Here is a 15,313-nt window from a genome sequence, read left to right on the forward strand (position 1 = left end):
GTGACTGTTTGCTGAAGAGGGCGGAAGGAGGCACCACCATCTCTCAGGCTCCCTGTTGTGAAAGGGGAAGCATTAAGGTCACCTGCAATGAGCACCTTTAGTAGTGCATATAAATGTGTCTAACATGTCACGCAGGGTTCATGGCAAAGTCTTCAAAAGGAGACAGGAGCGTCAGTGCTGGGTCTTAAGAGAGTAAAGGGAGCAGGGAGAGGACCAAACAAGGATAAGACTGTCTCAGGAGGCGCCAGAGTATTAGCAGGGACTTTTTCACGACTCCCTCACCTCCCAATCCCTATGCACCCCCCTCCCCCGCATGGGAATCTGCAGCCAACAGAGTTTCCCCTTTTACGGCAGAGGAGAAAAAACAAACTGGTGCAGCAAGTTGTTTGGAAGGAACAGTTGCTTTCTGTTTTTTAATAAAATGTACAAAGTAATAAAGTCTTACATGAGGCGATACAACAGAGCTGTTACAGAGATGACTCTGAGCTTCCCGAGGGGCCTCACAACACAAGACGGAGGCAACCATGTCTGACCAGCATTGAGTGGAAACAGATGAACATTGACACAACACACAGACCCACCTTGCCCCTACCCACGATCCCTCCCCACAACCCACCCTCCCCGCCCCCACACCGATTCCTTCTGAATAACCTGCCTAGCTAGTTCGTTCATGTCACTGTCATCCCAGCTTTCTCCGCCCCCTCCTTACAATGCAGCATCACACAAGCACTCAACACGTATATTACAGACTCTTAACTTAGTGACCTGTCAGATTTGCATGCATGTAAAAATGAAAGAAAAAAATTAAGGCTATGCATAAACAGAAACCAAAGCAATATTTTTAAAGCTAGGTAGCAAATAGCGTTTGTGAAACATAAGGCTTGAGGCTTATTGATTCTTCAGCTCTTAACGGTTTTTAATTGCTTTTCCTTCTTAAATACCAATGTACCATTTTCCCCCTTGAATATTGGTGTTTCCTTCCCTGCTTAGGTGCTTAACTCAGGGAGGTTATATTGGAGCGGCCTCCAGGGGGCGCTACAATGCGCTTGCTGGCTGAACGAACACCTTCGTCGACCTGGGTACCTGAAATTAGGACATGACCACAAACAAAGGGAGGGGAGAAAGGGAAATTAGACAGTTGTGGCTCACAGGCCAACCAGTCAGGAGGTCTGTGGTCTCTGAGAAGGTCCCTACATGCCTCACTGGAAGCAGATTGTTCTTAAGAGACCTACCCTGCTGCTTCTTCACTTCCCTGTTCCTCCTTTCAGTCCAATAGTACCTCAGTGCCCTCAGGCAGCCAGCAGCTGCAAAGACCTCCCTGTGGAGCCTCCCCACTGGAGCTGCGCTGTCAGGAGTGAGGGACTAGGAGGCAGTAGCAGGTCTCTGGCATTTAATCCCCTTTTAAGTCTGCACGGGAAAAGGGGCTCGGGCAAGCTCCAGCCATCCCCCATCTAGAGGCCCCTCTGTGCAGCAAGCCCCACAGACTGGCAGGGTCAGCTCTCCCCAAGTCATCACCACAACTGTTTGTATGAAATCTAACCCCAGTCCCACCCTGTGCCCAGCACTCTGGGACCTGGTATCACTGGGTTCTTCAGTCCATGAGTACGCAGCACTTTGCTGTGCAGAGGCGGCTCCCACTCACCTGACAGGCTGAATCCAGACTGATGGAGATTCCTGACGGGAGGCGTCTGCCGGGTAGGGGATCCCCTGGTGGAGCCTGCAGGGGTTCCGCCTTTAGGCGTGGCTGTCAAATCGAACACGGGCCCATCATACATGCCTCTGGGCACGGCATGCATCTCGGCCATCTGTTGTGAGAGAGAGAGAGGGCAGGGGAAGCAATGACGCTGCTTCTCTTAGTTACTGAGAGCACTGGCACTGGGAAACCGGGATTCCCTGAACAGCACAGGAAGCCCCTCGATCTTCCACAGCCCTCATCTGATTCAAGGCCACCATGCCTACTGCTGAGGTCTGCAGTGCTCTCCCCCACCTCACAGGGCTTGCCGTGCACCAGACCTCCCCAGCACAGATGCCCACATTCCTGCTCCCTCACACTTCCTGTGTGACCTTGGACAAATCCCTTAGCCTCATTTCCCACCTGTAAAAGAGCCCTAGGTCCAGTGCAACAGGCAAATCCTTCACTGTGGATTACTGCCCCCCTTGATGGGGAGAAAGGTGTTTGCCCACTCCCCAGCCTCGTAGCCTTCACTTTCTTCAGTTCCCTCCAAACTGGCCTTCCCACCATGTACAGCAACTTACGAGCTGCTGTGCAAACAGCCCAACATGCTACCTCTGCTGGTTGCATATACCAAACATGCAGGTCTACACCCTTCGATGAGGCACCAGGGCCCAGCTCCTCCCCCATTGATTTCTGGTTTGAAATACACTAACCGGGCAGCACTCAAGGGGCACAGTGACCAAAGCAGGAGAGTCCACTACTGGGGAAGAGGGCGACTCAGGCATGCAGCCTCATTGGCGGTACCATTACAACGATGGGAGTACAGCACGTGCACACACTATGCCCCTAAGGAAGTTGCAGTGTTTTCCCACACCTACGGGACTCATTCTCCTAGCCGGGTCTCCTCAACGCCTTACCTTCCTCCTGGCTTTAATGCGCTTGTAGACATAGTCTGCAAAAGGACTGCAGGGAATGAAGCGCCCAGCTCCCTGTGTCACATGAAGGTTGCCATCCTCCAGCATGATCTTCCCCTGGCATATGACAACCAGCGGAGCCCCACGCAACTCCATTCCTTCAAAGATGTTGTATTCAGCTGCCTGAAGCACACGGGGAAGGGCAACAGGAGCATGAACCCAGGCATTCTGCACCAGAGCCTGGCCAATTGAGATGATGTCCAGACTCTGTCACTAACCAATACTCACACTGTGTACGGCCAGAGACTGGAATAGCCAGGGGTGTGAACAAGGACTGTGGCTAAGGACTAGAGCTCCAAACTGGCATCTTCCCCTGCTATTCAGGTGAGCATAGAGGTCCACCAGTAGAGCCCTGCGGTGAGCCCAGGCCTGGAATACTAACTAGGGGAGTTACAGGTCAGGACAGAGGGGTGTTCGATGCTGTATTCAGGCTCAGAACTAAAAGAGCAAGAGGTGCTGCCACTCAGCATTCAGGAGAAGCATGCCCATCTCCTAGAGCCAGGGGCTGAGTGGTCTAACTCTGCAATCCAGGACCGAGTTACTGTCTTACATCCAAGTCTCCTACCTGGCAGTAACAGAGCAGATAACCTTATCATGCTGGCCAGTTACGCCAACCACCTCCCAACACTCCCCAGGCCAGCAGCTGACTTACCGACTGGTGGCTTTTGGCTGAGACAATCTTCACTGCATCAGGATCCCATATGACCAGGTCACTGTCCGACCCCACTGCTATTCTCCCTTTCCGTGGATACATGTTGAAGATCTTGGCAGCATTGGTGCTCGTCACTGCCACAAACTGGTTTTCGTCCATCTTCCCTGTGGCCTGTTCAGATATAAAATGGGCGGGTCCTCAATCTAATTGCATTCATAGCTCCACAGTTCAGTAGGATCATGGGGAGGGAGAGGATGGTATCCAGGGAAACAGTATGCCCCTTGTGTGAACTGTGAGAACAGAAATTTAACGAGTCCAGACTAAAATGTCCACCTCCCTTTAAAGCTGGTAGGATCGACTAAAGGTCAGCCACTGAAGCTGAAGGGGAAAACCCACTCACTGGAATTTGTTTAGAAAGGAATATCCCTGCATTAAAAATTACCTGGCTTTTGAAAACTGATATAAGGGGAACAAACAAGCTAGGTGAAACCTGGAGTCTAGCATGCCTTGGGTATATTTCCCTTACACAGATAACAGTAATACCCAGCTCTTATACAGAGCTTTTTATCAGACACTCTCAAAGCCCTTTACAAAGGAGGTCAGTAGCATTATCTCCATTTTACAGATGGGGAAACTGAGGTGCAGTGCCTTGCCCAAAGTCAGCCAGCAGTCCACTGACCAAGACAGGACTAGAACCCAGCTCTCCTTGATCCCAGTCCAGTGCTCTATCCATTAGGTCACACTACCTCTCAGCACCACTGCATGGTTCACAGGTCCTGGCTCCTCACCCTCAATAGGGTGCAGTGGGGGCAAAAGACATATCTGGCTTCAAGACTAAGCTTGATAAGTTTATGGAGGAGATGGTATGATGGGATAGCCTAATTTTGGCAATTAATTGATCTTTGACTACTAGCAGTAAATATGCCCAATGGCCTGTGATGGGATGTTAGATGGGGTGGGATCTGAGTTACTACAGAGAATTCTTTCCTGGGTGTCTGGCTGGTAAGTCTTGCCCACATGCTCAGGGTTTAGCGGATCACTATATTTGGGGTCGGGAAGGAATTTTCCTCCAGGGCAGATTGGCAGAGGCCCTGGGAGTTTTCTGCCTTCTTCTGCAGCATGGGGCCCGGGTCACTTGCTGGAGGATTCTCTTGAAGTCTTTAAGCCACGATTTGAGGACTTCAATAGCTCAGACATAGGTTAGGGGTTTGTTACAGGAGTGGGTGGGAGAGATACTGTGGCCTGCGTTGTGCAGGAGGTCAGACTAGACGATCATAATGGTCCCTTCTGATCGTAAAGTCTATGAATGTGCTCCACTCCCCCCACAATTCGCTCTCTCATTCCTGCCTCCTTGGCTTATGTAAACCTGCCATTGAGAAAGATGTCACCATGCTCAGGACCATGCCCCCCTCCTCTGGGGGGGCCTGGATGAGTTACCCTCCCCTGACCCCAATCCATTTCTTACCACTGCCTTGTCCCAGATGACGGACATCCGCTCCTCGATGCCATTGGTCCCTTCTGGGATTGCTGTGAAGTTGTCCTTCCCAATTGCTTTCTGTGCGGTGCTGAATGTGCAGTGAGCACTCCCCGAAAGCTGCAGATCGCCACTGGTCGAGTGGGGACAAAAGGGTTAATGTAAGACGTTTTGTTGGCCTCAGGCACGATGTGCTCCAGTGTAAATGGAGAAGAGGGTTAGGGGTGACCTCTATGCATGGGAAGACCCTGATTTTGTCTGTTTCCTTTCCCCAAGTCCTGTATCTATGGCCTTTCTACTTTGGGGATATCCCTGTATTTTCCTATGTAGCCACAGCCAAAGCCACTCAATGGACCAGCCTTTGGTGCAGTGCAGAGTCTTGTGGCCCGAGCACACCCGCTGCAGAGGGTGGAAGCCACGCTGGGTGGCTTGTAACAGACAGGATGGAAAACTGAGCTCAGACATTGCAATTAACCCAAAATGTGGCCAGGACACTGAGGTTAGTAGCCCAGCCCATGGGGAAAGTGCCATGGGATCTTTAATATCCACAAGTGGCCAGGAGCTTAGTTTTATGGTACATCTGAAAGAGCCAACCCTGAAAGATGCTCACCCCCTTCGTGGATCATCAGCACTATACTGGGGCACAGACCTCACTGGAAGAGTCAAGTCTGACTGCCTGCCGAAAACAGCCTCATCCTAGGCCTTACCCCCTTGTCTCTGGCGTCTCGGGCAGCAGGCACAAAAGCGCCCTCCTCTTGGACATGCCAAGATTATTTCCATTCTTGTAAATGTGCCGTATCGCTGCACATGTGACATCTCCAGCAAAAGTAAGCAAGCCAGGAGGCTTGCTTCAAGCCCATTTCATCTCAGCTGTTCACAGAAGCTTCATTATTATTAGATTCCAGGTCCCTAAGCCTGTTTAAAAAGCACCCCCAAAGAGCTTGCAGGGAATGAGCTGCGTGCTCTAGTCTGGTATATTTGTGTGTAAAGACACCAGAGGGCAGCAGCAAGCACCTCTAGTGACCGAACCAGCAACTGCATATAGTTCTCTGGAAACTTCCTGTCTGCTGGGTATTCAGGGAGTGGAGAGGATGCAGGATAATAATGAAGTCATCCTAGTGGGGTGGGGGACAAGGTGGAAGGAAACAATCCTCAAAGCCATGTCTAATGATTAGGAGGAAAAGTACAGGGATTGCTGGGTTTCCAGATGGACTGGCCGTGAATCTGAAAAGCACAGAGACACAAATACGCTGAGCCTTGTGCCCTTGGTCTGGGCCTAGGAACCTCAGTTCTAATCCACTGATAATCTCTATCTCCCCTTCACAATTTCTGCCATATGTCTGACCTACTGCCCACACAGAAACCCAACCAGACGACAAAACATGCTTCCTAATTGCCACCAGCTTTGTACCAGGAGAAGAAAACAAGCCAAAGAGCCCAGCTGGGATGGGAGTAGAGATTCCTTTCATCTCTGGTTGAAGAATCCTACAGAAGAATATAAGGGGCTGCACACAGAGGAAATCAGTGCAGTTTGGGACAGGCACATGTGGGTCCCAAGGCTCTTCATACAGTTTTCCTTTTGGTCAGAGGCAGGTAAATGCAGTGCTCTTGTGAAGGGAGCGGTTGATAAGTCTATACAATGGGCTCTGCACACTTTTTCACAACCCACTCAGCAAATGCACCTTAAATCTTGATCTGCAGCTATTTCATTTCTGGGACCTCAACACAGCTCTGCCAGTGCACCTCAGTGCTGACCTTGGGCACATGCTGCTAACCCAGTCTTGGAGCTGCCCAGGCATCACGAAGTAGCCACTTCCACTCCTGAACTGCAGCAGCACCCCATTATTTCAGACATGCCCCTCCATACAATGCTAGCAATGGAACTCAATCCTGGCCTGCAGTCTCCTGTTAACCCAGTTTTGTGCCAATACACAACTCTATCTACACACCTCATTCCTGTTCTGCAGCCCTGCTTATCCAGTCCAAGGTTTTTCTTCAGTTAACACAGGAATCAATACCATTGCTTTGAATGGTAAATATCCTCCACTGGCTAACAAGGACCAGCCACCATGTATATAGTTAAATATACGAACACTGGGGTAAAGCCTTTAACTTCCTACATGATGGACAGATCTGGGTAGCAAATGCCCAGTGTCCGTGTACACTGTGTGTTGTAGCAGCAGCAGTCACTCCAAGTTGATAATTTTGGCACCATCCTTCATGTAAAGCGTTCTTTTCAACGGGGCCCATGTGAAAACAAGGGGACTCGGATTGTTATTATTTGCTCAGTATTTTCAACATGGCAGAACAGGAGTTGGAGAATCCAGCAGTTCATTCTGCATCCTACAAAGCCTCTCCCTTTTACTTTTAGAACTGTTAATCCCCTGGATCCAGATACCCCAGAACTTTGGGGCATTTCGAATATCAACCCCAGTTTTGCAACTTACAACTCAACAAATAGTCCAGTGCTTCCACTCTTCCTGCTGTGCCTCGCTGCTGAGTCCACAGCCCCCTCAGTCACTGGCCCATTCAGAGTCAAAGTCCCCCTAAACAACCCCAGACCCACAGCAGTCTCAGGTTCCTGGGATGGAACTTCACTGGCACAGCCCCAGCAATTTCTTCAGTGCAATTCTTGTGGGGAAAAGGGAGAGGTTTTCTCCCACTGCAAATCACCCACCTGGCCAGTAAGGAGTTGATGTAGTCGGGGGTTGTTGGGTCTGGACTCAAAGGTGGAGAGGTCACAAATGCAGCAGCCTTGGCCCAATTCTTGCTCCAATAGTGTGTCCCATCTGTGCCAAGACTGGCTGTGATAGGCTCACCAAACACCACATTCCCTGTAGAGAAGAGAAGAGGATTATGAAATTGGACCTTTAATGGACAGATCACTTGGTTCATCTATTTTGATTTAGGATATTGGCCTGTGTGGATCAGACTGGGAGTGACCCCAAGTGGGAATGTACGGGGGCAGGGAGAGCAAGCAGTATCTACTCTTTGCCTGTGGCACAGGTGCCAGGCATGATCCTGGTCCTGCCACTCAAGGACCTGGGGTCTCAAGTTGCTGGGGTGAAACCCCTGTGGGGTCAGTGACGGGAAAGGAAAGAACTTTGGGGACAGGCGATGCCGGGAACACCCACTGAGACAGCAGAAATCATGCTACTCAGGTTTATTGAGTCCCAACTTCGTCTGCGTATTTTCAGCTCTTTGGTACAGAGGCCGCATTTTCCCTTCATTTGTACTCAACACACTGGCGCCACTCAGCGACCAACAGCATAAGTGTAGGAATCCTGTTAGCTGGCTGCATACCCTTTGTGCCTGTTGCCTTCATATCTAGCCCCAAGAACAACAGCCACACAGCTACCAGAGTGATTGGCACCCTAGAAATACCTGACAGGAGTCAGGAATCCCAGTGGACGGCAGCAGGGTGCTCTATCCAGAACAGATCTTGCAATGCAAGCTTCCAACCTGAGTCAGGTACACACAGTGCAGCTTGACACACCAGGCGAAGGGTCAGACCTCTCAGGGTCTGTTCAGTTTCATCTGCCTCATGTTCTCTCTCCCCCACTCCTCCCTCTCTGCACATTTCAGACAGGTAAATATTTACCAAACACCATCAAAGTTCTGGCCACCTCTGCACTCCACAGATCCAGTTTCGTCACACTGATAACAAGCCGGAGTGGGGGCAGCCAAAGTTTTCTTCTCTTCCCAACCTCTCTAGACCTGTGTAAAGGCCCCAGACAGCTCAGACACATGGAGATCTGCCTGCTAGTGTGAGGGGTTGGCTCAAGCGAGCCAAGCTTTTCAAGTGTGTGTGTGTCTGTGTCTCTCTCTCTACTCCCTGTCAAAGACAGTGCTGAGGAAGGTGAGATGTGGGTGCCAAACTTGGACAGACAAAAGGACAATGGATACAGATATTGTATTTAGCATCTCTAGGGAAGGAGTTTTCCTCCAGGGCAGATTGGAAGAGGCCCTGGAGGTTTTTCGCCTTCCTCTGTAGCATGGGGCACGGGTCACTTGCTGGAGGATTTTCTGCTCCTTGAAGTCTTTAAACCACGATTTGAGGACTTCAATATCTCAGACATAGGTGAGAGGTTTTTCACAGGAGTGGGTGGGTGAAATTCTGTGGCCTGCGTTGTGCAGGAGGTCAGACTAGAAGATCATAATGGTCCCTTCTGACCTTAGTATCTATGAATCTATGAAAACAAGGGAATGGTGAGATTACTAATGCACGTGTGTGTACACCCCTCTGTGGGGTGGGGGAGTCACCTCTATTTGCCAGGAGCATCCAGCCTGCCAGACGGGGCTCCCCACACATCTAAAAGGCCTGATACCTGAATACAGACACCCACTGAAAGCGCCAGCACATCAAAAGGCAGCCAGGGGATATTTTTAGCAACGCAAATCACTTGCACATGGACGATACGCCTCTGCTTGGCAGAGAGAGCATTTTATGGTCGGAGATAAACTCTGGTATTTAAACCAAACCCTCCAGCCCTGATGTGCTAGCAGCTGGCACGCAACCAGAGTCAGCTCCAGCTGGGCCTGGTACAGAGGGGCATGCATCAAACTAGCCCCATATTAGCCAGAAAACCGTGCAAGCCAGAGATTCATCCCATGATGGATTTCAAGTTCTGAGTCAAACTTGGTCTCTCACTCATATGCACACTCTAGAGCAGCAGCTGGCCAGCTAAGTGCACAGAGACCATGGTGAGGGGCCCAGTTCCAGACCACGGGCAGGCTGGATGTAAGTAAGCAGGGATGCAGTCGATTTTTTTCTACCCCAATTGTTTCCTGCTAAACCCAGTTTCACGCAAGGGGCATGAGGACTCCAGGATACCCCCACTTAAAAAGTCATGAAAAACCTCACAGTGGCTGGGTGACACTTGGGGAAGCAGGAGGCATTAATTTAAATTAACTCAAGGGTTGTGTCTCCTTGCTAGCAACAAACATAGGCCCTCTGCAGAAGGTGTTCCAGCTACACACACTCGGGGCAAGGAGGGTGATCTGAGACAGCAGCCACTCACCTTTCTTCCTGGCTTGCGAGATGAGGTCAGCAGCACTCTTGCTCATCACTTTGGTCACATACAGAGGGCAGTTGGTCTGGCTAGCAATGGTGATGGCGCGGAAGACGGCTTCTGCCTCCAGCTGGAACATAGCAGCGACACAAAGGTTGCAAACAACATATAGGGAGGAGTCGTCACCAACCACCCCACGATGTGGTGAATCCCACCATGCTGTGTCATTTCACTGGTCACGGGTGCCCTCTCTCTTAACCTCACCATAAGATCACCCTCTCCCATCAGGTTTCAACAGGAAATTCCAAGGTCTCCATATAATGGGGACAAGTGCCTATGAAGATGACCAATTCTGTCTCTTGTTTCCTTGTGCTCCCTGGCTGGTCACTCTGTATCCACCTTCTGTCTCTTATCTCATACTCAGAATGTAAGATCTTTGGGACAGTGATTGTCTTTTTGTTCTGTGTTTGTACCGCACCTAACACAATGGGGCCCTGGTCCACAACGTGCTCCTACTACCACAGTGCAAATGATAAACAACAAGACGATCAGAATGAGATCATCTGAGGCTGAAGTCTTGTAAAAAAAGCTTGATAGATCTGAGTGCTACAGAATCGATGCCCAGCCCTGAGTCACAAACCCCAGCTTGCGTTTAATCTAGATCCAGATATTTTGCTGCTCTCCATCCAAATTCACCAGCTTCTCAGCCCATCTGAGCTTTTAATAATATTTTCAAGCAGGCTTTTAATAATATTTTGCACTTATTATGGTATTTCTTATCCATACAACTGAAAGAGATTCCTATAGGGAGTATGCATCATTATCCTCATTTTACAAAAGTGGAAACAGAAGCAGAGACAGGTTAGCTGACTTGCTCAAGGTCATAGAGCAAATCAGCAGCAGGATCATGATTCCTGGCTTCCAGTCCAGTTCCCTCTCCACAGGACTGAGTTGCTACCACAGGCTTCATCATGCATTTATTTTAATATTAAAGCTTGGTTGTCTGTGTGGGCAATTCGCAGCTGGTTATTTTGCAGGTAGTTCTGCTCCTGTCTGAGTCTATTTGTGCTGTTACTCTGCTATTGGCTACTTCAGCCTCCAAGATTATCAGCCCTGGACTTTTATATCTTGTTTGCTGTTGTAACGGTGAATTTTCAGTATTTCAGCATGAGGGATATCTTTAAAGAATTACATCATCCCCCTTTCAGCCCGACTTCATTCCAAAAAGCCTTCCAAGATCTTGGTCAACAGTTTGGCTTAAGGCTTCAGTATTAAAAAAAAAAAAATTATGGAAAAGAAAAAGAAACCCCAAACCTTAAAAAGGCAAGGGTACCAATAAGCATATAATACAAATTCCCCTGGGGAACTAGAGGTTGCCTTCTGCAGACAGCACTTCTTGCTGAATCACCCATTTATGCAAACCTGATTTCTCCCACAACTGGAAAACTGAGCAATGCACACAAACCCATTACGCTATTGTCCTTATGGTTACTGGATTCAACAAAAATGTTTCATATGGGTGGTAAAATGGTCCTTGGGGGCATAGAATGAAAAATGTGAGGAAGAAAATATAATACAGTATACAAACTTCTAAGTGTGTGTAAGTCCTTATGCAGAGATGGGTCAACCTCAGCCATTAAAAAATATTCTTACCCACTGGATATTGCAAACCACTGGGATGACATTTTGGAGCAGTTCACTGTGCAGTATCAAATGATCACTGACATGACACCCTTACATTTCAACCCTCTTCCCCTCACTGGTGATTATGGTGAACATTCCACACACACAGCTTGTCGCACTCTAGATTGACCTTTCAAACTGCAATGATACAGGACAAGCAACAACAAGCTCCAAGGAGTCCCCTGGTTAACTATTCCTAGGAGCAATGGTTCCAGAACAGTAGGATGCCTTCACAAACCACAGCCACAAACAATGGGTCTAGAGCACTTTAAGTGTGTATTATGGGTCAGGCGGCAAGGGATATTTGTTCCGAGAACCCTTGTGTCTATTTTTATTTCCAGCCTAACAAATGCTTACTAGCTTGTCATGAGGTTGTACTTCTGCATGTAACATGTTTGCACGTGCTAAATGGAGCTCTAAGAGCAGAGATACCTGAAACCCTGTCACAGAGGAGCTGTGCTTGCAAACAAGTATAACTTGGTCTGTGTATATATTTTCTAGGTACACAATCAGCTTCATCACCTACTCCCTCTTCCCCTCCATCTTGCAAAATGATACTAAGGGTGCTACTTCTGCTCCTATATCATCTGGCTATAAGATCAGATGTGTCCTGAACATCCATTTGCTTATGCTAACCTCAGCCAAATACTCAACCCTTTCCCAGTGGGTCTGGATGCATGAACTATTTCTGAGCATTGGTTCCCATGATGAAGGCAGCAAGGGAAAGACCTTGAGAACTAAACCTTCAAAGCAGCGAGGAGAGGAATATTTAGCTTCATGAGTCCCATTTAGGTCAAGGGGAGCCATGCAGTTAAACCCCGGCACAACAGATACTCATTGGTATTGGGGGCTTTTTAAATGACTTACTTAGTTCTAACTGTATCCCTCATTCTCCAGATTTTTGCAGGGTTCTATAGCGTTAACCACCCCACTCAATTCCTAAAAGCCACAAAGTGGCACATCTGTAATATGGCTGCAAACTTTAAGGACCAGACGGGCTATGCTGAGTGAGTTCAGGCCACACGTGCCATCTGGACTCATGGTGAGGAGACCATGTTGGTGGTTGGTGTGTAATCCCAGCAGACAGCTCTGTGACAGAAAGGATGAGATTGTCTGTGTGGCTCTGTGTCACTGAAACAGCGGAGGCACCTGAGAGACACAGATCACGTGGACATTGGAGAGTATGCAGCCTGGGCTTCCAAACTTTGTGGATTTGGGGGGTGGAAATAGAAAGCATAGGAAGTATACAACAATATGATTTTCAGCTGATAGTGGCAGTTAGGTCACAGGGAATAGAAGAGAACTTCCTCCAAACAACTGGGAGACACGTTAGCGTTTAGAATTCTGTGGCCAATCTTTCCCTCCCATTTAAGGTGTAATTATAGTAATTAAAGCGATGATGTACAATGGCAGCTCATTACTCAACATCTCTGCTCCCTGCAGGGATTCAAATCTCACGTGAAAAGGGAGTTTTCACTCGTTAGAGCTGCACACCTCATACAGCTGTGCTGGGGTTACTTGTAGCCGGGGGATTCATTACTGCGTCATGCAGCCCTCCAATTTCCATTCACTCTATGTTCTGACTGGGGAATCTTTGTGCCTGGCAAGGATGGAGGAGGCAGGAAGACCCCAACTGACTTTCAGGTCCCAGGTTGAATTTGATGAGCCAGCAATTTGTTCTGTGTTTGTATAATGCCGAGCACAATGGGGTCATCGTTCAGGACTAGGGCTCTTAGGCCCTATCACAGGACAAATAGTAAATAATAATTAAATAGAAAAAAAGTATGAGTGTGTATTTGCTGAACCAATGAGATCTGGAGCCAGCTGGAGGGAATATGGAGCCTTCCAGTGCTATTTTTAGTCTTATTTCCAGCCAATCACCCTTCAGGAACAAAACATTCCACAGCCCTTAACCAGCCTTGGACAATGAAAACCACAACATTTGCCTTCTGATAACAAAGAACCAGATCCCCAGATGGTGTACATCAGCCTGGCTCCACTGAAGTCAATGCAACCATGTCAATTTTCACCAGCTGAGGATCTGTTCCAGTATAGTTAACATTGGGCCTTTTTTCTGGGGAGACATTTTAATGTCCCACATCTCAAAGTGAATAAACTATACAATATATAAACCTCGTCGGTATACCATTAATTTAAGCAGATTTATTTTATTTCTGATCGTAAGTCTGAAGTACAAATCTTCTTGTCTACTCCCCTCTCCTCCCTGTGACTGCAGCAGATTTCACTTATATTTTCTCTCGCTTGCTTCCATGTGTTGTAGAAAGTTAAAAACAGTTCTGAGCACACCGCTACCGCAATCTGACATTTATAAAATAATCTAAAATTAGACTGAGCTCAGAATAATGGGCAAATAAAAAGAGTAGACATAATCCAGTTAAATGTCTTGACAGTGATTCACAATTGGGAAATCCCCCATTCCGACCACCAGAGGCTTTGTGTGTCTCATTTTAACACATTCTAGACCTTAAGTAGAGATTAGATGAGGGAGAAGCTGGAGGTACAGTCTGCACTATTTTCCTTTACAATATGAATGCACTTTGAGGTCAATGGATGATGCCCTTTTTTAAAGGTACTCTCATTTTCAGTGCACTGATTCTCTGATCTCAGGCTTCTTTCACCACTGGAATCACCTATCAAATGTGAATGCATCAGAAGTAGCACTAACTGCAGCCTGACGGCACTGATTTTCTATGGCTACTGTATTTCAGGAAGACCCATGGACTCCTGTCTATGCTAGGAAACTGAATCATTATTGAACATGCTTTATCACCAAAGGCCCCTTCCCTGAACGGATGAGGAGTATGGTTGAACTGCCAGTATAGATAAAATAGAACTGTTAGACACCAGTATGCTAAGTATGGCTGAAACTCGCGAGGAAAGAGCCTCAGTGTAACAAGAATGGTGCACTGTTTATCTTTTTTTCTTTTGTCATTTACCTCCTCTGGTCTACTCAGCACATGGCCCTCTGGGCCAGTTATTCCCATCTCCAGCATCTTGGTTTGTTCCTAGAAGAATTAAAAGACATGGGGAAGTTCAGAGACTGAATTTGATCTGCCAGTTATGTCAAAAAACAAATGCCACCTTACTCAGCATTTCGTAAGGATTTCGATTATCAAATAGCACAGCAGATCTCTGTGGATTTGCTGCAAGTGGTTCACAAGACTACCAAGACACACAGAGAATACAATGGAAGATACGTAAATACATAGGTTGAGAGTAAAATAATCTTCCTTTGGAAGTGATAATTCAGAATAAACAGGTCTGAAATAATTGTAGAACAGGTGAAAAACAACAAATACAATTCAGGGGAAGACATGTGTCTAATTTTCTCTGCCTTTGCTATTCCCACAAACATCCAAGCACTACTGAGGAAGAGATCAAGAAAATTAAAAGAAATCCATTTTGGGCCAAATTCTCTTCTCAGTCACACCCATGCAGCTCCATTAACATCAATAGAGTTCACTGGCATCAATGAGAGCAGAATCTGGCCCTATATGAGAATGTTTTAAAATGTGTGATTGCTTCTCCCCCCCCCCACGCAATCAGCAACACATTTTACTGCTATAATGAGGGACCACAACCACATACAGTACAATCAGACAGGTATGTACATGAACTTAATGGTATGCCTGATCCTTGGCATTCAGAAATTGTTCAGCTCAGTGGAAGATAATCCTATCTGACATCCTTATCAGTGTGCTATCATCAGCCCACCAGGGGCTTGCAATCCGTTACATGGGGGACACCGAGCTTGGGAGAAGCTTCCCCATACCCTTTACCTGGCTTCCAATCTGTCAGACACCCTCAAAAATTGACCATGTC

General features: G+C 47.8%; 1 protein-coding gene across 2 annotated transcripts in view; it reads right to left on the minus strand.

Annotated features, from left to right (window-relative positions):
* Positions 1-382: 382 nt before the first annotated feature.
* DPYSL3 (dihydropyrimidinase like 3) overlaps positions 383-15,313 on the minus strand; it is a 72,192-nt gene continuing 57,261 nt past the window's right edge. For both annotated transcript variants that reach the window (XM_073355756.1, XM_073355757.1), the window contains exons 7-14: positions 14,428-14,496; positions 9,797-9,917; positions 7,453-7,609; positions 4,767-4,908; positions 3,302-3,472; positions 2,593-2,772; positions 1,643-1,805; positions 383-1,083 (exon numbers count right to left, since the gene is read on the minus strand). In XM_073355756.1, coding sequence (XP_073211857.1) covers positions 995-1,083; positions 1,643-1,805; positions 2,593-2,772; positions 3,302-3,472; positions 4,767-4,908; positions 7,453-7,609; positions 9,797-9,917; positions 14,428-14,496 — 1,092 coding nt within the window. In that variant the 3' untranslated portion in view covers positions 383-994. The remainder of the gene's footprint in view (positions 1,084-1,642; positions 1,806-2,592; positions 2,773-3,301; positions 3,473-4,766; positions 4,909-7,452; positions 7,610-9,796; positions 9,918-14,427; positions 14,497-15,313) is intronic.

The sequence above is a fragment of the Lepidochelys kempii genome, chromosome 8 (genome assembly GCF_965140265.1).
Source record: "Lepidochelys kempii isolate rLepKem1 chromosome 8, rLepKem1.hap2, whole genome shotgun sequence".
Taxonomy (NCBI): domain Eukaryota; kingdom Metazoa; phylum Chordata; order Testudines; family Cheloniidae; genus Lepidochelys; species Lepidochelys kempii.